Genomic DNA, 23,988 nt, shown 5'->3' with positions numbered 1-23,988 from the left:
TTCGCCACAGCTTCGCCACAGCTTCGCCACAGCTTCGCCTATGGCCACACCACCCTGAACTCCAAAGGCTGCGTGGCTGCTGCCTGTGAAAAAAAGGCAGCCCAGTGGAGTGGAGTGAAGTGAAGGGGAGGGGAGGCGGGGCCAGGCTGACGCTGACAAGTACAAGAGGGCCAAGGGAGGGCCGAGGGAGAGCCGAGGGAGAGCCAAAGCTTCACCTACGGCCACTCCACCCTGAACGTGCCTGCTCTCGCCTGGTTTCGGAAGCTAAGCAGGGTCAGGCCTGGTTAGTACTTGGATGGGAGACCGCCTGGGAATACCAGGTGCTGTAAGCTTTTTGCTTTTCCTCCAGTTGGGGTCGCTCTCCTCTATGGCTCTTCACACACACTTGGTTTTTTGTTTGCTTTTTTCCACCAGCGCTCCGCAGGCCCCGTTGCCCACCTGGCCGCTTTGAAAGATCACCCCCCTCCGACGCCCTCCCCTTTTCTTTTCCCGCAATCCCATCTGCACCCCACTTTTGAAAAGTCCTTTTCTCTCTTTCTCTTTCCCCCCCAGGAGCTTGCCACCCTGTACACTGTGTGTCTTGGTAGAGGCAAGATTTTTTCCCTCATGCTATAGCCTTCAGCAAGGAGAACAGTCAACAGCACAATAGTAGCATCACCATCTCACTTCAAATCTCTTAAAACTAGCACTCAACGGCAGCAGTGCCTTAGATCTCATACTGCAGACATTCAGCTCTGAGTCTCTCGGCACAGGAGTGCCTAGGGACCTTCACATACCAGGAAGCACATTGGTATTGTGGAGGAATTCAAGACAAAAGGTAAAAATTTTAAGGTTCAACTGCTAAGACACAATTCAAATTTCGAAATATTCCCTATAACGCAGCAAAGCTTTCATTTTTGAGTTCAAGTCCACTTTCACTGAGTATTTCCCAGGCTTAGGAGTCTGCTGCAGAACTTTCAATAAGAACGTTGTTTAGCAGCTTGTGCCTGGCACAACCACATTACAGTAGATATTGATGTCTTATTGATAACAGCAAGCAATATATCATAATTAGAAGTGGTACAGAGGTGTAGGAGGGGGCCAGACAGGCCTGGATTTCCCACAAGGCCAACCAAGCCCCTGGCCTCAGGGCAGCAGAGAGTAGAGGGGCAGCAGGGGTGTGGAATTCCTGCAGTTCTGGGTGCTGGGCAGGTAGTTGTTTTCTACATTTAGCCCTGCTTTAGGGCAAGCAGAGCTAAATGTACAGCGCCGAAGTCACCGAGATCACTTGTATGCAGCTTGCAGCAGGTCTGCTATTCTCCATGGGAGGTGGGGTAGCTAGGGGGGCGCATTGAGGAACCTGGCCTTGGAGCAGCAGAGAGAGTAAATCTGGCCCTGGGTCCAGACCATGTCTTTCCGCCGAATGTTATCCAGACATCCTACGAAGAAAAATAGGGGAAAAAAAGAAACAAATGTATAAAATTTACAAATAAATAAAAATTCCCATTAATCCCCCAGGTCCCAAGAAATACATAGGAAGCGTTGGATAGTATTTCCCTTTATTACATGAGCATCAAACATTTCTGTAAGCAAGTACAATGTCATTAGGGATTTCTGGAACCAGTGGAAATGTTGCCTCGTGGTAATTTCTGTCTGTGGTAGCCTGACTTGTTGTTAGGAGAAAAAAATTCAAGACGGTGGATTTTTTCACCAAGTTTTCCCTAAACACCCAGACCAGCTACTTGATTAAAGTCCTAGCTATGAAGATGTATGACATGGTAAGGTAGACTAAACGTTATAATGTGCAGAATCAAGACTTCTCCAAAAAACAAATTCTCTGAGACATAAGGGGAGAAAGATGGAAAATGTCTCAGGGACTAAAGTGGTCAACTTCCCCCTCCTTGGAGCATCTATTTGCATTTAGGAAAACATTTGTTACTGTAGGTATTTTTTGGCAATGGCTTTGGTTTGGTCACATGACAAGTCCGATATTCTTTGTCTCTTTTCTGCGATGAGAGGTGGTCCTCAGTGATACAGATAACGGCACTCATGTAATGGCATGAGCGCTGTACAATATTTTTTAGTAAATATGAACTTTTTGCCTATGAATGTTATGCAGTCTTTTATTAAGCCAACAGGTGGAGCAACAGTCTCCTTTTCACATGATTTCTAGTAATTCTTTGCCACAGCCTTGGAAAAATCTAACAGTAAACAAGAGGAAACCTCTATAAATTGACAGGTGTCCCCCCTGGGAGATTTCTCCTCACCAACTGTTGTTGACACCTGAAAAGCTTTGTAATTCTTATCAATTTCTGTCACATTAATAATGGTCATCCAGTGAAACAGGTGTGAATGTCCCCAGAGGCAATTCAACTGCTTAGGAGCTCTAGGCATTCTCACACACTGGACAAACCAGTAACCGATTTCAAGCATTTACGGTTCTGATACATGTTTTCCTATAGTAAGCCCTGATGAAGGGGGTATTTGTATGAGCCCCAGAAATGCCTTGGATACTTCTATCCTGTTCCCTTAACCCTATATCAAATACATATGTATTTGGACTATTAAACAGAGTGTGGCACTTCCATTCACAATCCTGCAATTTGATACTACAAACCAAGGAGACAGTGGAGAGCCTCCGGAATGTAGAAGCAGCCTGTCTGATAGTCAGATCACCTATCCCAACTCTTTCACATCATGATTGGCCAAGGAGACAGTGGAGAGCCTCTGGAATGTAAAAGCTGCCTCTCTGACACTCAGATCACCTATCCGAACTTTTTCACATCATGATTGGCCAAGGAGACAGTGGAGAGCCTCTGGAATGTAGAAGTTGCCTGTCTGATATTCAGATAACCTATAACCCCGACTCTTTCACATCATGATTGGCCAGCTACACCGACAGGACAAACCTTGCGGATCCAGCATTTTTATTGCACTTCTTTCTAGTAAAACCTGACAGAAATTATAAAACTTACTCCATCTCAAACCAAAAAGAGTCTGTCGATAACATTTTAAACAAAATTGACCCAAGCCTGTATAGTTTCCATTTACAGGCAGTCCCCGAGTTACAAACATCCGACTTACATACGACACGTACTTACAAACAGAGGCTATTACTGTACAGCAGGGGTCCCAGGCTGCAGCCAAAGTGTACCGCACAGCATTTCAGTAGTTGTAATGCTTCCGTGCTCATGCCGACGAGGAGTGCCCGCCTTTTTGGGTCTGGTTTGTAGTACTGTACATACACTACAGCAAGTTGGCTCTTGTTAGACGTGCAGACGAGGGGTGCCCGCCTCTTCTTCCGGGTCACTGTGAGGTTTTTACTGCTGTCTGTATCCTCATTAGAAAGATTTAATCTCACTTCCTGTCCTTGAGACACCAGGAAGTGAGAGGAAATCTACCCCTAGGAAGGGAAATTCACTCCTGTAATAGTTATCATGGGAAAAAGGTGTCTCCACCAAAGCTTTATCACCAATCCTTGTTTCCGCGGCAACCCAACATTTTCAAAATCCAATTGTCACAGGGACAGAAAGTGAGGTGAAATCTTTTGAACACACACAGCACACACAGCAAAACAAATGTTACAGGGGGTTAACCCTTCCCTATGCTATCCAAAACGGAAAAAACTTTTTTTTGCCTTGAGTTACACTTAAAAAATGTACCTGCTCCAACCTACATACACATTCAACTTAAGAACAAACCTACAGTCCCTATCTTGTTTGTAACCCGGGGACTGCCTGTATTGTGCATCATTGAAATACAGATGCTCACTGACAAATAAAACTGGAGCAAAGTGCTTAGGGCATCCTGTCTATTGTTGTCAATAATATGGAGAATAATGGTTTGTTTAATGGTTATAAAATAAGAGTTCTTCTGCCAGATGTTAATAAAACAGAACTGAACCCTCTATTAAACCTTTAAGCTCTATTCTGTTTTCTGTTTCCTGCTGTAAAATGCTACATGCAGGTCTATGTCTCCACCTTTACTTATCTCTATATAAAAGGCACATTACCTGCCCAACAGGTTAATTACTTCATAAGTTTAGGCGGCAGCACTTCTACACTTTTTACCTGATAATGTTCCATTTTCTCAGCTTGATGTATGGCTCTGTCACCTCCTGTTTCATATTTGGTTTAGTCATGCTGATTTGCTTGATGCACTTGATAAATGCATTTAAGATGAAAAATTATAATCTTCCTCCTGGTCCAACTTCGTTACCTGTCATTGGAAACCTGCACTTGTTGAATCTCAGGAGACAGGACCTCTCCCTTTTAAAGGTAGGCTGATGTTTTTATTTTTTGTATTGAGTTGTCGGCGTTATCAATGGAAATATATTGGGGGGTGGGGAATTTATCAAAACTGGAGCAGAGAAAATCTGGAGCAGCTGTGCATAGTAACCAATCAACTTCTATCTTCAGCTTGTTCAGCTAAGATTTTAAAATGAAACATAGAAGCTGATTGGTTGTACTGCACAGCTGCTCTAGATTCTGTCTGCTCCAGTCGCAGTAAATTACCCCCAATGTGTTTTTTTTGTTTTTGTTGTTCAATACATTTTGCACTAAAAACTTTATAATATGATCAACTGTTAAAGAAGAACTTCAGGAATTTTAAAAACTTACCCTTTAAGTGGGGCTATACCCAGTTAAGTGCTCATTTTGTCTATAGCAGTCAAATAAAGCAGATATATTCATCTGATCCTCATTTCTCACGGACTGCTAGACTGGTCCCTGCAGCCTCTTCTTCCCAGTCTTCAGTGGTCTAAGGACTGCTGACGTCATGATGTGTTATGCATGTCCGTTGACTTGCATTAGATGTAACGATGCAGAGGCACATTCCACAAGCCAGAACAGAGGGGCAGAGATGTGGGCGTTGACTGAGGATCAAGTAAATAAAGCTGCTTTATTTGACTCCCCTAGACAAAATAAGAGCAAAATGGAGAACTATTGGAAGAGTAAAATATACTTTTCCCAATAGATTGAGCCAGTATGTCACACTGCTACTGTCACAGGTCAGCTCTATAGCTTGAGAACTGAGCGATCACCGACTGCTGATTGCTCAGTTTAAGGCTTCTCCCTGCAGAGACCAGTGACTGTAAGTCATTGCTCCCTGAAGGGATTTCTCTTCCACCTCTCTTTTCCTCCAGTCCAGACAGGGGAGGAGGCGGTCACAGCTGGCTCTGACTCTAGAGAGGCAGAGGCAGCTGTCAATCAATCAGGCAGTGGGGTGGATCCCAACAATACTTTTGGGATCTTTTCTAGATGCAGCGCGCTCTGCGCTGTTGTCATATATGGCAGACATTAGCTTGCTATTTGTTAAGTTTGGGTCACAGGAGGACATTAGTAAATGTCCTCCTGTGACCCAAAAGAGAATTATAGTATAACTATAAAAAAAGTTTGTGTATAATTCTCATTTAATCCTTGCAGTCCTGGAAGAGCCCCACTGCAAGCGTACGTTTTTTAAATTCTTAGAGTTCTGCCTTAACCTCCCTGGAGGTCTGATTATGTCAGTATTTCGTCTCCTTATTTTTTTCTTCTATTTTTTACTTTTAAATTTTTCGTCGGTTCCGCCCCCTGCAACGCGGGTGCCGGCAAGGGAAGGAACCCGGAAGACGGATGCCGGCATCGGCCGGAGGACACAGCGGGGCTCGTAGGGACAAGGTAAGTGATGCACAGTGTAATCCCAAGTGTGGCTCGGGGTTACCGCTTTTGGTACTGAAAATTAACCCCGAGCCACACTCGGGATTACCGCCAGGAAGGTTAAATTAGCAAAATAGGAATGTATAGACAATAGAGGGAATTTGCTAAAACTGGAGCAGAAAGAATCTGGAGCAGCTGTTCAGAGTAGCTAATCAGCTTCTCTCTTCAGCTCTTCAGCCAAAAAGGCTTAATCATAGAGACGCTTTAGGATCTTTATGTGTAATTAAGCCTTTTTTGGCGAAACATGTCAGAGCCTGTGGATCTTGTCATGCTTGTAACCTTTTTACATCGAGGTCCTGGTTGTTGAGTGCGGTTTTACATACATTGGATGCCTCTGCTTTCAATTTTTACTTGTTTTAGCAATAACTAGCTCTGAAAGTAGAAGTCTAGGAAAAATAATGGCAAATAGTGTAATAGTGCGGACTCTCAGGAGGCTATGCAGGTTCTATGGTTGGCTGTATGGACGCTCCGGTGGGCTATGTGGGGTCTATGGTGGGCTGTGCAGGTTCTGTGGTGGTCTAGGTGGTCTACGTGACTCTCAGGTGGCTGTGTGGACTCTCAGGTGGGCTATACGGAGTCTGTGGTGGGCTATGCAGGGTCTATAGTGGGCTGTGCGGGGTCTCAAGTGGCAGTGGGGAGTCTCAGGTGGCTATGCAGGTTCTGTGTGGGCTGTCCGGGGTCTATGCCGGGCTGTGCAGGCTCTCAGGTGGACTATGCCAGGGTCTATGGTTGGCTGTGCATGCTCCCAATTGGCATTGCAGGCTCTATGGTGGGCTGTGTGGACTCTCAGGTGGCTGTGGGGGGTCTGTGCGGTCTCACCAGGGGTCCTGGTCAGTCTCAGTGGGTGTGGACAGCGTGGATCCACAGGAAAGGAGAGATTTGCTGCTGGCGCTGTAAACAGGCAATGTAATTCACAGGAAGGCTGCCAGAACCTTGCTGGAGACCTCGGCAGCCTACCTGTGAAGTCCGGTGCCTGTTTACAGCGTCAGCTTCGGTTTAAACATTTAAAGCTGCAGGAGAGGAACGAGGGCCACATGAAAATGGCCTGCGCCTTGTGTTTGACACATGTGCCATAGTGTTTTCATTGTCGATAATGACTGGAATGGAAGGAAGGATGAAGGTATGAGTGTCCAGCCCATATCTTCCATGTATAAAAAGTATTTTACAGTTTTAAAAATAGCCCACAGAAGAAAAATTCAATAGAGGAAAGGAGAAAAAAGAAAGAAAAAACAAGGGGGAGAGAGAGAAAAACTGGGGCAAAGGGCGGAGTAAAAAAGGGTAGAGGGAAGGTTATCTGTTCTTAAATGGAAGGAAGGCAGACTGTAGGCAGGTCCATATTACCAAGAGAAGATACCTATCAGCAGAGGTTGTAAGTGTTTCACCATGTAATGTATTAATTGGTTTGTTCTTTTGTGCAGTCAAAGTTGATGGAGGGTTAAAATTAAAGTCAAACTTCAGCTTTTGATAAAAAAAAAAAAAAAAAAGCTGCTTCTGCTGTAGTACTCTCCCTATCTCAAGTGCTAAACACCCACCAACCCCACAATTCAGTGCTAGTCCACTACCATGCTACCATGTTGAATGACATCCAGCATAATTCAACCTATGCGTTTTTCACCCCAGAGAGTAAAGGCCCTGTGCCTGGGGGTGCACCAGTAAGTTGCCCTGGGCTCCCAGGAGAATGCTACAGTAGGAATGCATCATTATGTGGTGCCTTTCTCTGCAATATTCCCCCAGACTTCGAACAAGAAAATGCATCAGACGCTCTAACCTTTGTGACTGAATCCTTGTTCAGGTCAGTGATTCAGCAAGTCATGAAGTCAGAGAATCAGCATGACAGCCAAGAAGTTAGCATTATCAAGAGGAAGCCAGACATGTGGTCCCATATTTCTCAAAGCACAGGTTTCCTTTGAACAAATCAGTGTGAACTGACGTAACCCACAGTGATCTCTTTTCAAGTGTTAAAGAAGACATTTATTAACTCACACAGGAGAAAACCTGGGAAATTTCTAAGTACTGTTTTTTGTTCTCCAGGTAGTGTGATTTTTTTGAGGTTTCAATAATTTGTAATGCAGCAGTCGGCTCTTAAAATAAAAATTGTGGCAGGACTATAACATCCACTATGGGGAAGTTACTACAATAAGTGAAGGATATATTTAGAAGAGATTACATAGACATGGATATATTGCCTTGTTTGCACTTTGCAAAGTTGCCTTTTGGTTTACCTTGCTATGGCCGAATTTAAGACTTGCCCTCAGTTCTCCTCTATATCCAGCAACCAGAATCAAACTGACTATGAACAGGGTCAGTCCATATACAATTAATGTTTTAATTGGATCGGTGGCAATAGGATGGACATTATCATAGTATAGTACAATTAGAATTTTTGATCGTTATGGTTACATGGTGAGCTCCTGTAGCTCATCTTATTTGTGTTTAATAAGTATACCATTTGTATGTTGTGTGAGTATGTTGAAAATTAACCCAAAGATCAAACATTTAGTTGCCATGTGTCTTTTTAAAGCTTTCAGAAAAATATGGCCCGATATTCACCATTCACTTGGGCATGAAAAAAGCTGTCGTCCTCACAGGACTGGAAACCATAAAAGAGTCCTTGGTGGAAGCTGGGGATACATTCTCCGACAGGGCCACCTTGCCAATATTTTATGCCATCCAGCATGGAAATGGTAACCAACTGAAACTCGCTTTCTTGCAATTCTTTCTTTCTAGCCAACACTTGTAAAATGTCTACTTTCTTGGCAGAAGAATCACTAATACCAAAGCTTAACAGTTAATCTGCTAAGATTTATTGCTGTTGCAAAATGTTTTAGAATGTAGATTGCAATGAAATATAAAAGGTAGAATGTATTTTTTTAATTCAACCTCTGGGATTACCTAAAGTCTTTCCTCATGCTAAATTGGCGCACACAAGTTGAAAGATCTCTACCAGGCAAGTCACCAAAAGTGGCACAGTAAAAAGACTATAAAATTATATTGCACCCTATCCAAAATGATTCAGTATATAAAATGAAAAGCGGCTGCCTTAAAAACACCAATAAATAACATGAAATAAAATAAGGAAGCGCTAAAAGTTAACAAAGTACTTATGATGCTAAAAATTCCTGCTACATAAAGTATATTACATGAACATATAAAAAGTGAACATGAAGTCCATGTAATTGAAGAAATCTTGATCCAAGGCCAAACAAGTGCAAAACACACCACCCAGTGCCACCACCTTTTGAAACGCAGCTCCCAATATATTTTCAATCCATGAAACTAGGATGGTCAAAAAGTGCTCAGGATTATCCAAAAGAAGATCCAAAGTATTTAACTTTGCCCATATAATTATTATGGAAGCTCATTTTATGTCTCTCCTCAGTAGCAAACATCCACTGCATATACCTAGAAAGATGAGAAAAAAGCTTCTACTAGGGCAGTACTGCCAGCAGACATACAACATATTCCCTCTTAGGAACCAATTTAAGGAACAGCCCAGTGTTATCGGCCACATGACATTAGAAAAACGCATAAAATAAGGTATTTTGATGGAGCAAAATGTTTAAATGTAGCCTTTCTTCTACTTTAAGTACAGATAACTGAATTTTAAAGGTACATCTTAAAGGAGAAGTATTGGGAGGGTAAAATGTACTCTTCCCAATACTTAGAGACAGCGTGTGACACTGCAGATGTGATATGCCGGCTCTATAGAGTGAGAGCTGAGTGATCATGAACCTCAGCTGATGGTCTTCTCCCTGCAGAGAGCGGTGACTGTCAGTCACCACATGCTGCAGGGATTCCCCCCTCCTTATCTGTTGCCCCAACGCTCATTGGAGGGACGGGTAGGGGAGGGGACAGGCACAGCTGCCTCTGGCTCTATAGAGGCAGAGACAGCTGTCAATCAGGCAGCGGGGTGGATCCCCAACAACATTGTCAGGATCTTTCTCGACTGCAGAGTGGCTCTGTGCTGTCAGCATATAGCGGGCAGTAGCCAACTATATACTGACTTTGTGTCACAGGAGGACATTAATAAACTCATGTGTCCTGAAAATAAGTAAAGCCAAAAGGTTTAGCTTTAGTTGTCTTCCGTATGTAGGCTGCCATTTCTGGCCTTATTAAATTAATGGTTGCCTTGTTGTCCCGGGACACAGTACTAAAAATATAACTCCATGCAAAACCTTTTTCTTTAGTTTGGATACATATACCTGGTAAGGGTTAGAACCATTATCAGGTTTTTAATGCTGGAGTTGGTAAATTTGTACTAATTCCAAGAAATTCCCATAAGATCTATGGAGATCTAGCCAACTCCACCTTCCTCAACGATGGAATTGATACAAAATAACGTATCATATAAAATAAAGTTGATGATGCATGTAAATACTCAACGTTGATGAAAACCATGGTGATGATCAACCAAAAATCCTTTTTCATTATATTTTAAACTGCCATTTTGACTTAAAAAACTTTGGCCATTTCTAAAGTCATCCAAAAAAAAGATAAAAATTAAACTCAGAAATAGCATTACCAGTGTACAGATCCAGAATCATAATCTCACTTACATATACATGAGAGTGATTGTTCACACACATTATCCCAGTGTCAGTGCACTCGATTATTCCCAAGCTTGTTTTGGCACATACAAGATAGCCTTGAGGAGTACAGCCCCACCCAACCTTACCGTTTTATTGCTGTCTCTATTTGTCCTGGTTAGGGTTGGGCTCGATGTTCGAGCCGAACATACGAACTATCAGGGCGTTCGGCGGGCTGTTCGGCCATCGAGCGCCCCATAAGGCATTGTGCCTTCTGAAGCCTTAATTGGCTAAAGCCTTGCAGCTGACCACAGGTCAGCTGCAAGACTTTGCCCAATCAGGGCACAGAGAACTGTTAGAGTCATGATTGGGCAAAGTCATGATGACTCTGCCCAATCATGGCTCACTTGTTACAACTGTAAACAGTTGGGTGGAGCTAGCTGTCACTGCTAGCTTCACCCAATTGTTTATAAGTTGCCGACATCTGTCAAAATGCCATTCTGCGGCGGGTGTTCGTCGCAGTGGACGGGATGGCAGTCGTCATTTTTTAAAATTATTATTATTTCAATTTTTTTTTTATTGTTTTATTTTTTATTTCGTCGAGTCGTCGCCGTGCACAGCGCTGGACGTCGTTATTGACCATGGATTACATCGAAAGATCAATTTTGTGGGTTTTTTTTTTAATATAGGACTTGTCAAAAATCCTTTGTTGTGTTTTTTTTTTCCAAACAAAGGATTTTTAATAAAATTCTGGATTTTTTATTTACATTTATTTTAACACTTTAGTTAATGGCCTGTGTTTAGATCAAGGGTCTGGTATGGAATTTTAGGGGGGACACCACGTTTCCCCCCCCCCTATTTTTGGGGGTGGGGTTCCGCCTTAAAATTCCTACCAGACCTTAAGGACCTAGTATGAACCTAGTATTGGTTGGAGTTACTTGGAGATACTTGAAGTTACTGGAGATAGTTGAAGCAAGTATCCAAATCAAAGTAGTAGAAAAGTCATAATACCTTGCTTGCTCTAGGTCGGTGGCTCCAAAAGTACGGGACGGGAGCGTAAAGAAATAATAAACTTTCAAGTAATAATAAATAATTCAAAAAGGAAATAAACTCTGAAGTAATAGTAAACACTCAATTTTGATCTTGATCGAACAAATATACATTGCACAGCATAATATTTATTTAAATATTTGTCTAAGCACTTACAGTCATGTTTCAGATCAGCTGGCTCCAACTCCAGCTCAGCTTCCCTGAACTTCCTGTCCAGTAAAAGATTACAAGAGACAGTCTAGTCTTCAGCATATATTCATCTACTAACTTAAAGTAGGGAAGAAGGAGAAGGAAGGAGGATCGGGAAGCAGGGCATTGGCTTACCTTGCTATGCAAGTGTGTTTGTGGAGACACACACAGCTTACTAACACACACAAGGGTGGTTCCATAGGACCCTGCAAGGGAGAGGAGACACGCTAAAACAGGATATCAGGCCCAGTGATCAGGTGACCAGCTGATTCTGCAGAAAACTAAAGCTTTTAGCAGCATCCATTGCAAATGATTTAGGCCTCATTCACACTGCCGTACAATACGCTGTGTATAGATGCACGCAGCGTATTTTCCCTTATGCAGCATATGCAAATAAATGGCTCCATACACAAAGCTGTGTATGGAGCCGTATATTTGCGCTGCGTAAAGATGCCGAAAAAAATGGACCCGGGCTCGGAATTTCTGCGTACGCGCGTACAGTACATTAAAATTTCTATTAAAAATTATGCATTCTGGGATTGCATACAGTGCACACGCTTGTATACGCTTGTACATACGCACATATATGCACGGACATACTCGCATATACGCGTATATATACGCAATATACAATTTTGCTCTTACGCTGTGTGTGCATGAGTCCTTAATCAGCATTTGAAAAAGCTTAAAAACCTTTTGACTTGAAGATCACCTTCGACTAATAGGCTAATGTAGTGTATGTCTAGTCTAAAAGGTAAGGTTCTATAACTGCTCTGAAAGTATCATCTTTGGTACACTACATGCACAAAGTCTATAAAGAGGATACAATATCTGATGCAGCACTGGGGCTGGATTTCTTTTCTAGTAAATGCAGAACCTTTAATTTAGAAGCACCAGGGCTTATGCACAATAGCTTCAGAATAAAACTGTGGTAGAAAAATTTATTTTGTTTCTGGATTGTTGGATTTGAATGCTGTTAATCTCACATATTTGGAAGGTGTGTTTTTTACATCGGGAGAAATGTGGAGGACAACAAGAAGATTCACAATCACCAGCATGAAGAACCTTGGAATGGGCAAGAGGACAATTGAGGACAAGATAGTAGAGGAGCTCCAGTTTCTAAATGACAAAATTCAGTCTTTCAATGGTAAGTGCAGTATCCTAAGCAAATTGACATAATGAAGCCAGGCAGTCACCACAAACAAGGGACCTCACCATCCTTGAAACACTTCCATCAGTGGTTCCTAATGAATCATGTCCTCAATCCAAAACGTTATAAAGGTTCACCATTATCCAAAAGGTACTTCAGATGAGCAGGAGAAAGGAGAACAACAAATGGATAATGAGCCATGAGAGAGATCCATTTCAGTAGTGGTTAATTTCAAAAAATATAGGGATGTAAAAGTAAAGAAATATATTGTACGTCTAATCACATGTGTGATACCCATCCCAGCAAAGTAGGAAGACACTTTTTGTTAAAATTGTTTTGCTGAGAACTGTTGTGCCTGAAATCAATGAACAAAACATTTCTGGGCGACATGGCAGAAGATAGAAGAATACATTTGGATGCATCTGATGTTGAGTATACCTTCTAGGTAATTAAAACATATTTTAATTATTTAGGTAAACACTTCAAACTGAGAGAATTTGTCTGTGCACCAACAAATATTACATTTGCTATGATATTTGGTAACCGGTTTGACTACAAGGATCCAACCTATATGCGTATCCTGGATCTAATTGATGATATTGTTGTTCTGCTTGGCTCACCCTACTTACAGGTTAGTACCTTTGTCTGAACTACCAAGAAACCAAGTTAGGCTGTGTTCTTTTAAATTATGAATGTTATTTAAGTGATTACATTTTTCTTCAAAAGGCATGGAAAACTGTATTTTGTTAGTTATGCGTTTCTCATGTGCATGTCCCTGCAAAGGGTAATATATAGTATTTTCCCTATATATAATTTATGTTTTACAGTCAGGAGTAAATCAAATATTATGAGCAAAATCTCAGATTATACGAACATCTATCTTATTCTATTGGAGAAGGTGCCCTTTAAATCTTAATTCTGTGGGAGCATCCAACAACGACAAAGCTAATGCTGGTGATTCACATCAGGGAATGTAGTGAACATATTGTAGTAAATGAGAACCCTTTAGTAATGTAATTTGGAAATAGTTTATAAACATATACAAAATGTGAATCAAAATAACCAAAACCCACTATAGCCCACTGTTCCCCTCTTTCCATTTAACAGAACTTTTTATTTCGTGGAGTCCCCAGATCTGTGTAAAAAATAAGAAATCTAAAATGAACCTAAAACTTTTCCCAATCAGGGCAAAACAACAGGTCTTTTTGGTAGCCTACTTCTTCTCCTGTTGACCCTTACCATCCTCCTTTTGCCAGTTGGAGGCCCAGGTATAAGCCTATGTGTAAGCTCATTGTTGGGTAATTCTCCCAACGTTCATATGACAGTCCTTAGGCCTGGGGATTGGCAGTTTAGGCTCTAAGCACTGCATAATGAGGGGGGGGGGGGTTATGGTTACATGCTTCCCCTTACATGGAGGTAGCTGGCAAATAGGGAGATGAAGTGAGTATCTACAATGGAGGGAGAGGACAATCAGATGAGCCTAATACCTTGCAATATATGGCCTATTTGTTACCAACCATTTATGTATATCTAAATAGGGGAATTGTGTATATACTCTCATCACCTGTCTCCTCTCTTAAACTTCCAAACACCACCCTCTCCATTCAGCGGCGTATTTAACTTTGCTGCTGCCCTAGGCAAGGCAGCAGTAGCAACGCCGCCCTCAGCGAATCTGCCGCTCCAGGCAAACGCAGATACGCCCCTGTCTCCATTGACAGGAACAGATAACTTTTATCTTTAAAGCCTGACTACACCTCTGGCTGTATACTACTACTCACCTTCAATTTGGAGCTGCCCTCATATGTCCATTTTACTACGTGTTACTACAATGCAGGGTAACACAGCAAAGTGCAGTACTTCAAGCCAGCACACCACAAACATGCATGCATTTTAATGCATTCCAATGCACAGATCTGTGCATTGTTGAATTCTGCATTGTAAAAAGCAATGCATGTCCATTAGGATATACAGTATGCATTTCAGTGCAATAGCAGCACATTCATTTTGATTGGGCTGCACTAATTTAAAATACTGAACATTGATGTGCATGCAGTAACACACTGCAATGTTTTGAAATGTTCTGAATGAACCTTTAAAAAAGCACCTTACTCGAAACAAAGTGGGGCAAGACTAGTAGAGCTGACCGGATTATGTAAATATTATCCATCTGTATGGTTCCAATTTACTGGCTGTGTCAGGGCCCTCTTCTTCTGGGACCTGCACAGGTAAGTACTATTTACATTCCCTGATTCTTAATTTGTTTCAGTTAAGAAGTCCAAGATGGGACCAGTTAAATCTACAAATAATCTTCAAAAAAAGAAACATTAATTACTTGTGAAACGTTAAGTGTCCAACTCTTCTTTTTCAGATATTTAACTTGTATCCTGTGCTTGGGACCTTTATGAAGACTCACAAAATAATACTGGATAAGGTTGATAAAATATGTATGGTGCTGAAAGACGATATTAAGGCCAAACGGCAGACAATAGATCACAACTGCTTGCACACATTTATTGAAGCTATCATTGCCAAGCAGGAAGAGGTAATCGTTTCCATTAGTATCATTGATTACAGTTGTATTCATCTTGCACATTTTAGTCACCTTATTCTATTATGGAGATAGGCCAGGCCAGATCTCTCTCTGGCCATGGATTCATACTCTTCCTGGGGGAATTCGAGGCTTTCTGGGCCAAAAAGGAGTCATGATTCTATATACATTTTTGGCTCTCCCCTAGATTTTCCTCCTTTTTAAGCCAAGCCCAGAAATGGTCCAATATTAGTCTTCTAGGAGAATACGTTTATTAAATGTTTATATTGTCTCCTAATATTTGCAATATCTCCTAACTGTGTGAAGTTGTCTTGAATCCACATAAAATAGATTGCTATATGTGAGACAAATAAAATAAAGTGCCCAGTGCTAATCACAACAAAGTCATAAAATGGTGTCCTTTCTAAGAAAAGTGCATTCAGCGATCCAGACAAATACACACAATCTCTGTAGATAAAGTGCTTATAAATTGTATTCCAGATGATCAATCTTACAGTCCGTGTGTGCTGCTAATGGCATAAACCGCACTCACCATATCTGGTGGACTATTAGATAAAAATGGTCTAACAGCACTCAAGTATGGTCAATTTCTGGTGATTTGCTCATCCATCCACTGAAAGGTTCCTGCTACAGGCTTCCACTATTCTCCTCCTCCTTGCACTCCCCCTTCTTTATTAGAGAAGGAATTAATAAGCCTGGGCAGTGGAAACGACACAGCAGGGGATTTATCAAAATTGGAGCAGACACGATCTGGAGAAGTTGTGGATGGCAACCAATCAGCTTCTCTCTTTCATTTTCAAATCTTAACTGAACAAACTGAAGAGAGCAGCTGATTGGTTGCCCTGGGCAACTGCTTCAGATTTGTCTGCTCCAGTTTTGATCAATTCCCCTCACAGTATCATCTTGAAGGATCATAAACATTGTTCACATATTGTTCTTCAGAATGCATCCAGTAATTGTTTTTGTCTCCAAAGGACAGGCAGAGCAGTCTCCAGTGTTGTTGTCATGACTCATGGGAAGGGTTGAGCTGGGTGTCTGCTTACGGCTGCTTCAAATAGCTCTCTGATCAGCTTCACAGGAACTGGGTACAAACTGGTAAAAAGAGTGGGAAGTGGGAGTGGATATATTAGACAGCAAGTGAACATTTTGTCCCTGAAGTTGATGTGTTGGAAGCAGAAAGAATGGGCAAGTGTTGTAAGGATTTGAGCAACTTTGACAAAGGGCCAAATTGTGATGGCGATACAACTGGGTCAGAGCAACTCCAAAACTGCAGCTCTTGTGGAATGCAGTGACCAGGACCTTTAGTTGTTGGTTTGACCTCCAAATTCTCCAGACCTCAATCCAATCAAGCATCTGTAGCATGTGCTGTAAAAATAAGTCCGCACCAGATAAGGCCCCAAAATAAGGCCCCACCACACAACTTACAGGGCTTAAAGGATCTGCTACCAGACCAGATACCACAGCATACCTATAGAGGGCTAGTGGAGTCCATGCCTCGACGGATCAGGGTTGTTTTGGTGGCAAAAGTTGGACCTACTCAATATTAGTCTGGTGATCATAATGTTATGGCTGATTGGTATATATCAGCTCAGCTGGAACTGCAACCCTGGGTCCCATTGCAATCACATGAAACAATGTCATCTATGGCCAAAGTTGCACTAACGTGTTATTTTCTTCTGGGTTTGTGGCACAGGAAAAGACCAATAAGGACACATTGTTCCACGATGATAATGTATTGGCCACTGTACTGGACCTGGTTATGGCTGGCACAGAGACCACCTCTACAACACTGCAGTGGGGAATATTGTTGATGATGAAATATCCTCACATACAAAGTAGGTTGTGTGTCCTCTTTACTACCTGTGCTCAAAGCCTACTAGCAAGGCATGTTTTACTAACTAACAGGCATTGGCCTTATATGAGAAATGTGTAACTTGTGAGCCTGTTACTAGACCTGCAAGGTTTCACTGGGGACTTTGAGAATGGGAGCTCAACACTACTTATTTACACTTTCCATCATTAAAACACTTGTATAACACTAGGTACATAATAAATACACACATTAATGAGGCTCTATAAACATTAATAAATTATTAAATGGATTGTTGAAATGCAAGAAGTGTAAGTACCTGAATTTGACTGTGTATCAGCCTTTTACAGTACCTGTATACCAGAGCTGCAGTGTAAGAGGAAGAAGCAGCACAAGGACCAGTCAAAGGCTTGATCGAGTACAGGATGACCTGGGCTCAGAGGAAATGAGGTGAATGGTGCTGGCCATCACACTGAGGACATCTAGTGGCAGAAAAAGTACTGCGGTGAATCCAGCCACAAGCGTTAGCTTTATGAACACACATGGGCAAAATTCCCATTTTTGCCCAAGAGTTGGAGACATTACATAATCAAAGGATAATGTCCTGTTCCCTGTTGAACTTTCCTTAATGTAGAAAATAAATAGAGAGACTGGCTGAAAAAAGTGACAGTTCTAAAAGAGTGGCAATTCTAATAGAAAAATGCACGATGAAAAAAAAAAGATCATTCAAACTGCCGGAAGGGGGTAAATACCTTAGAGGGAATACAGGAAAAGAACACAATGTAGCACAAGCTTATCTCTCTGTGGATAGAAGAGTAATAACAGGGACTTCAACAACTAAACTATATGTATTTTTTTAGAAAGAGTGCAAAAAGAAATCCACACGGTTCTGGAATCAAGATGTCTTCCAAACTATGAAGACAGGAAAGCCATACCATAAACCTTGGCAGTGATATATGAGATCCAAAGGTTTGCCAATGTTATTCCCCATGTCCCTCATGCCACAGCGAAAGACGTTAAGTTCAAGGGTTATCACATCCCCAAGGTAAGTCAGTTGTAAAGGCGAGTGAGTATTCCCAAACTCAGCAATGATGGTTTCATAAATGACCCTTTAAGTTTATCTCTGGGTGTCCATACTACCCTATTACATATAATAATGAAGATGACAAAAATGCCACTTACTTTTTCAGATGGAGGATTCTGCCTCCAATCCAGCTAGATCCCAGCACACCCCTTGGTCTTACCCCTGTATATCACCTTAACACACTCCTCACTTTCCAGTACCCATGCCAGCAGTGGCCCCTCCAGTAAAGCTATCCTTGCTTTATCGTTTAAAGTCCTGTAAGGTATAAAAAGAAGAGCAGAGGAGAATTTTTGCTCATAAGTCTTAACCTCTTTGTGACCATTCACCAGTGCATATGTGTTAATCTCTCAGCATCCACTTCCTAAAGGTGTCCATACACGGTACGATTATCGTACGAAAATCGTGGGAAATCCTGCGATCGTACGATAATCGCGAAGTGTATGGAAGACGTGCAACCGTTTAGGCCCCATTCACATTGAGCGATTTATCGCGCGATTTTTGCAGCGATATCGCTCATATTTCCGCGCTATATCGCTCTATGTAGCTTCACCAATACATTTCAATGTAGCTGTTCACATCTTGTCGCTCAATATCGCTCAATATCGCTTGTAGCTCGTCGCTGGTAGCTTGTCGCTCCTACATGACCCTTTTTGAGGCCCCGTTCACATTGAGCGATTTATCGCGCGATTTTTGCAGCGATATCGCTCATATTTCCGCGCTATATCGCTCTATGTAGCTTCACCAATACATTTCAATGTAGCTGTTCACATCTCGTCGCTCAATGTCGCTCAATATCGCTCAATATCGCTTGTAGCTCGTCGCTGGTAGCTTGTCGCTCCTACATGACCCTTTTTTTGAGCGATTTTGAGCGATATTGCTCCTGATTGCATACAGCCCAATAGGAAGAAGTCGCGCGACACGTCGCTCAATGTTGCTCGTCGCTCAATGTCGCTCAAAGTCCCGCGATTTCCATGTCGCTCAGTGTGAATGGGGTCTTAAACTGTACGATCGCACGTTTTCCGTCGAACAAGCAGGCTGGAAAACCCGACGAGAATCGTACGATTCTTGGCGGGTTAGTGGCGTGCTTGTTCGACAACTGCCGAATGGGCCGGTGTGCGCACGCGCACACTGCCCGTTCAGCATTGCTGTCATCGGAAGCCTGCCCCTCAGTGGGGCGGGCTTGCGATGATCGCAAGTATGATCTGCCTGTCCAAGATGGGCAGATCGTACATTTTTTTAATTACTTCACAACCATCGCAAGACAAAAGTCTTGTGAGGGTTGTACAGTGTATGGCCACCTTAACACATGTACCCCCAGCTCATGTGTGTTAACCCTTCAACACTAGCTTAAGTGTGTTCACTGCTCAACGCCTATCCCCCGCGTCACATGTAATCAAACCCCTCAGAACCCAGTTCCAAGTACATGTACATATACATGAACCCCTTAGGGTCCACTTTCCAGCACATTAGAGTTAACCCTTCAGCACCCAGTCTCCAGCACATGTATTCAATGTACAGTTGACTTGACTCTTATGCAGAATAATTAAATATCTTACAAAAAAACATTCCACATTATCAAAACTAAAATTAACAACCTCTACAAATAGTAATTAAAGGCATACATTTTCAAGTACATATAATGATTGGTGTACTTGGGCTTAAATCGATTTGACCATATGCAGCTATTCAGCCAGTGAAGGATCTGACTGGTGACATGATAGGGGTGTGATACGGTGTAACTTTCCGACGTTAATTTACCCTGGAGAGATAACTCAGTAAGATAATTACTATTCAACTGTATTCAGATATGTTTTGGAACGTATCTATACATATGGAAGGGTGGAAGTCATAGGCGAGGCTGAACAACCATTCTTATAGGATACTGGATAGTGAGCTAGCTAGCAAATTAGCTACCTGCATAGGATGAATGCCCATGTGTTTACGATCAGTTGCAGACGCTCAGTCTGTACAAATCTATTACCGGCTTACAGGTTTCACAGCTGTTTAAATGTATTCACACATGGAGTGATTGCCTGTGGATAGGAACAGATGGCCCCCGGATGCAAACTGACTGCGTACAGGCCCTCTTATCTGTCCCTAATCATGTGTAATCACTGCGATTTTATGCAGGCAGCCATGGTCAATGTAAGCCTATCATTGATTTGTATAGACTTACTTTCCACAGCTGACTGCAAACTCCTTGGCATACCTGCGCTAGAAATATGCTGATCTGGGAGGTGTACTGCCCTAACCGGCCCTGTGAATGAGGCAGTCATTCAGCAGGTAGACTTTGTTCCAATGGTTTGAATGTGACCTATTCATGTTTTACTAAGTTGAAGCACAATCTAAGTCTCCTAATCAGCCCCAGTTTTACCATATTTCGACAGACCATGGCCATATTATGCCTTGACCCTCTGACTATATTTGGAAGGAATGCAGTATAGGTCAGTAAATGTAATGTGTGCAGGCAACAGTTTTAGGGTCAGTTACATGCAGCAGAGGACATTGCTCTCTTTAGTTCTAATTACTGCTATAACTCTGTTCATATTCCAATAGCCATGGGAACAACACAGTACAGATGCCTGAGGTCCGATCACCTCTGTACTTACTGTAGACTATACCAACTGCAGTCGTTAAAACTTAGTTCATAAATGTCCCTTCACCCATTTAACTTTCATATGGGATTGCAGTGGTAATCTAAATAGCATGAATATAATATTTGTTTATCAGCTGCTTTGGCAGGCATACTGTACAGAGGGCAACTGGAACCATTCCTGGTTTATAACTGTAGGCCCTTTAAATGTTTGTGAAATCCAGGTCAGGTTAGTAAATCAACTGTAAATTGTTTATCGCTATATTGCGTGATTTAATGAAAGGATTAAGAACTAACATACGTCCACCTGCCCTCAATGTGGCAGTTATTTGAGGTTGCCTGAACTTTCATATTGCAATTGTTATTGCTGAGAATTTCCCTCTTGTGCCTTAGCCAGTACTTCCCTCTTCTTAGTGAGAGTCAATTACCATAGAACTGCTTCTGTCCATCTGGTGAGTCAGGTAATTAACAGCGACCAGTCCCAGAGCTCTGGATGACAGGTAGATGGCTGCTCTCCAGTTGTTCTTGAGGTGATGTCTGCCTAATTATAATTACCCTTAGGTACAGATACGCAGGTTTGCTAGTTTTATTATATGGACCATATCTGTGTTTAATGCAAGTGCTTCATTTTCTCCATTTGTTCACTAGGGCACCATTGTAATCCCGCTGCTTTCATCCATTTTGTATGACCAGCGCCACTGGGAGAAACCATACCAGTTTGACCCCAATCATTTCCTGGATTCAGAGGGGAAGTTTGTGAAAAAAGAGGCTTTTGTGCCATTCTCCATAGGTAATTTTTATATTCTGATGCAATATATATGGGCATTTTTCTTCCTACCAAAGATTTGAAATGTTTTCCCAATTCCTTTCCCTTGTGCCTCCAACTATCCTTTTAAGCCACATGCACTTTCCACTACAGATATTACAGATAACACTACCGATGTACAGATATCTATGAGAAAGTTCTATTTATCTATCAGAAGTGCTATTCTGTACTAAAACCTTCAGCCTATCTCATAATTATCTTGTTTGCTATTTCAAAAGGAAAAGTAATAGTGAAAAAAACCCCCAAAAAAACAAATTCTGGGTTAAACCAATCTTTTATGGCATATCAATTCTTAATGGGCCACATAACTGGAGGTGTGGCAGAGGTGTGTCCATTGCCTAAATACATTGTGCTAGAAGGTGTCCTTCTTTCTCATCTCAGAAAGTTGGGCCATAGCAAGGGCAAGACGACTGATGCACTTGCCTTGGGCGCAGGGGCGCAGCCAGGGCTCAATGGGGCAGGGAGAAGAGGATCCAGAAGAGACATGGAGCGCTGAAGCCTGCGGGGGGGGGGCGTAGCAGAGGAGGGAGCTGTCATCCAGGATGGCCGAACGGTAGGGAGAGAGAGACAGCCAGGATCTGACAGCCGGCAACTTTCTCTCTCCTCATCGCCCGGCTATCCTGTAGTGACAGTGCTCCATCCTCTGTGTTGGGGATTTGTTGCATCATGTGTTCAAGGCAGATGGACTATACTAACTATATAATCATAGAAATTGTAGTTGTGAGTCAACTCGGTTGCAATTGATGCTTATTTGCTTAGCCAAACCTGGCTACAAATACACAAAAAGATCAGATTATAAAGTAGCCAAGTCTAGCTAGATATTTTTGCATTGTGTTGCAAAATAGTAAAACTATCTAAATAATCAATTTGATCTTTTCACAGGACGCAGAGTATGCGTAGGAGAGAGCTTGGCAAAAATGGAGCTGTTTATATTCTTCACAGGATTACTTCAAAAATTCACATTCTCGGCTCCTCCATCTATAATGAAATATAACTTGGACCTTGATGCGGATCCATGTTTCACTTTGAGGCCTCAGCCTCACCTGGAGTGCTGTGCTGAGTTGAATGTGCCACTCGTCAGTACACAAACCACCCAGCCTTCCCTATAAAAATAGAGTTTGCTGTAGATTTTGCTGTCCAGTCTGTGTTCTTGGGGAAATGCGCTGTGTTGTCTGGATCAGACATGGACAATTGAATTCCTATGCACTCCCCTAATGTTTACATAAACAATCAAATCCATATAAATCCTTCCTACTGTATCTGAGATTTAACTAAGATATTTTTTTATATGAGTAAAATTCATACCTTACATGTTTTTCTACCAGCAAAACACATGTGCTGCAAATTATATCTATTAACATGATGAAAAGTGTGTGAATGAAAAAATAAAGATGACTAAATTGGTCTAAGATTGGGCTGCATTGTGGATGTTGGGTTTTCGCTGTTAACTTTGCACAAACCTTCCTAAAAAAAGGGAGATTGGGAAGAGAGGAAGCCCCAGGGTCCCTGAAAGTTTGTCATTTGATATCAGGGTAGGCTGTAGAGGCAATGGAGACTGAAGAGGGCCCTTGGGTCCTTGAAAGTTTCTGCCAGTTGATATCAGGATGGGGTAAGGTAACAGTGGAGACTGAAGAGAGCCCCTGGGTCCCTGAAAGTTTCTGCCAGTAGAGATAAGGATTTTTTTATTTTCTGTTTTATTTCATACAGTAAGGCCCGGTTCACACCTGAGCGTTTTACCGCGCGTTCCTACGTACGGTAAAACGCGCAACAGGTGAAAACCCATGTTTGCCTATGGGCATGGTTCTCACCTGTGCGTTTTACCGCGCGAAAACGCCATACGCCCAAAGAAGTAAATGAGCTTCTTTGGGGCGTATTAAAAAGCGTATCCCGCTGTATCCATCAGGATACAGCTGGATACCCGCTAGGAAACTCGCGTTTGCTGCGCGTTTCTTTTACCGCACATCGTGGTAAAACCGCGTGGTAAGAAACGCGTGGCAAACGCGAGTTTCCAATACGCTAAGGTGTGAACCCAGCCTAAGACTTGAGAGAGCTTGTCTGCATTTAAAGGAGAACTATGAGGTGAGTGAAAATCACTCACCTCATATTTCTAGCCGACTTGTGACAATGAAACTGTCACTCGTCGGCTCAATAGATCGGGAAGTGAGCGAACACATACCGTCGCATACACATATACTTCTCGATCCTGTCCCTGCAGGGAGCCGTGACTGTCACTCATGGCTCCCTGCAGGTATTGCCCCCCCTCCGATCCCCCAGCGCTGACTGGCGGAACGAACGGGGGAGGGGGCCGGTACAGCTGGCTCTGCCTCTAGATAGGCAGAGCCAGCTGTCAATCACGCAGCTGGGTGGATCTCGACAGTAATGTTGGGATCCGTCCGGGCTGTGGCAGTCTCAGCATCACTTCCTGTGAGTCTTTTGGAGAGTGTCACTTCCTGTGAGCCTTTTGGAGAGCGTACTTCCGCGGACAGTCCTTGGCGCGCGCATGCGCACAGGCCCATTACAAGAACCCCGGCTTGGCG

At 42.5% G+C, this 23,988-nt stretch overlaps 1 protein-coding gene across 1 annotated transcript; it reads left to right on the top strand.

The window, feature by feature from the left end:
* The first annotated feature begins 4,037 nt into the window (after positions 1-4,037).
* Positions 4,038-22,560, top strand: LOC108798716 (cytochrome P450 2W1-like). Its single transcript, XM_018570529.1, is given in 9 exon segments — positions 4,038-4,256; positions 8,197-8,359; positions 12,438-12,587; positions 13,064-13,221; positions 14,959-15,132; positions 16,832-16,973; positions 17,809-17,993; positions 21,274-21,415; positions 22,334-22,560. Coding segments are annotated over 9 exon segments (1,542 nt in total). The 5' UTR covers positions 4,038-4,055.
* Positions 22,561-23,988: the final 1,428 nt, after the last annotated feature.

The sequence above is a fragment of the Nanorana parkeri genome, unplaced genomic scaffold, assembly GCF_000935625.1.
Source record: "Nanorana parkeri isolate BGI_ZX_2015 unplaced genomic scaffold, ASM93562v1 scaffold3, whole genome shotgun sequence".
Classification (NCBI taxonomy): domain Eukaryota; kingdom Metazoa; phylum Chordata; class Amphibia; order Anura; family Dicroglossidae; genus Nanorana; species Nanorana parkeri.
Note: the sequence above shows the minus strand (reverse complement) of the source record. Positions and strands in the feature narration are given on the sequence as shown.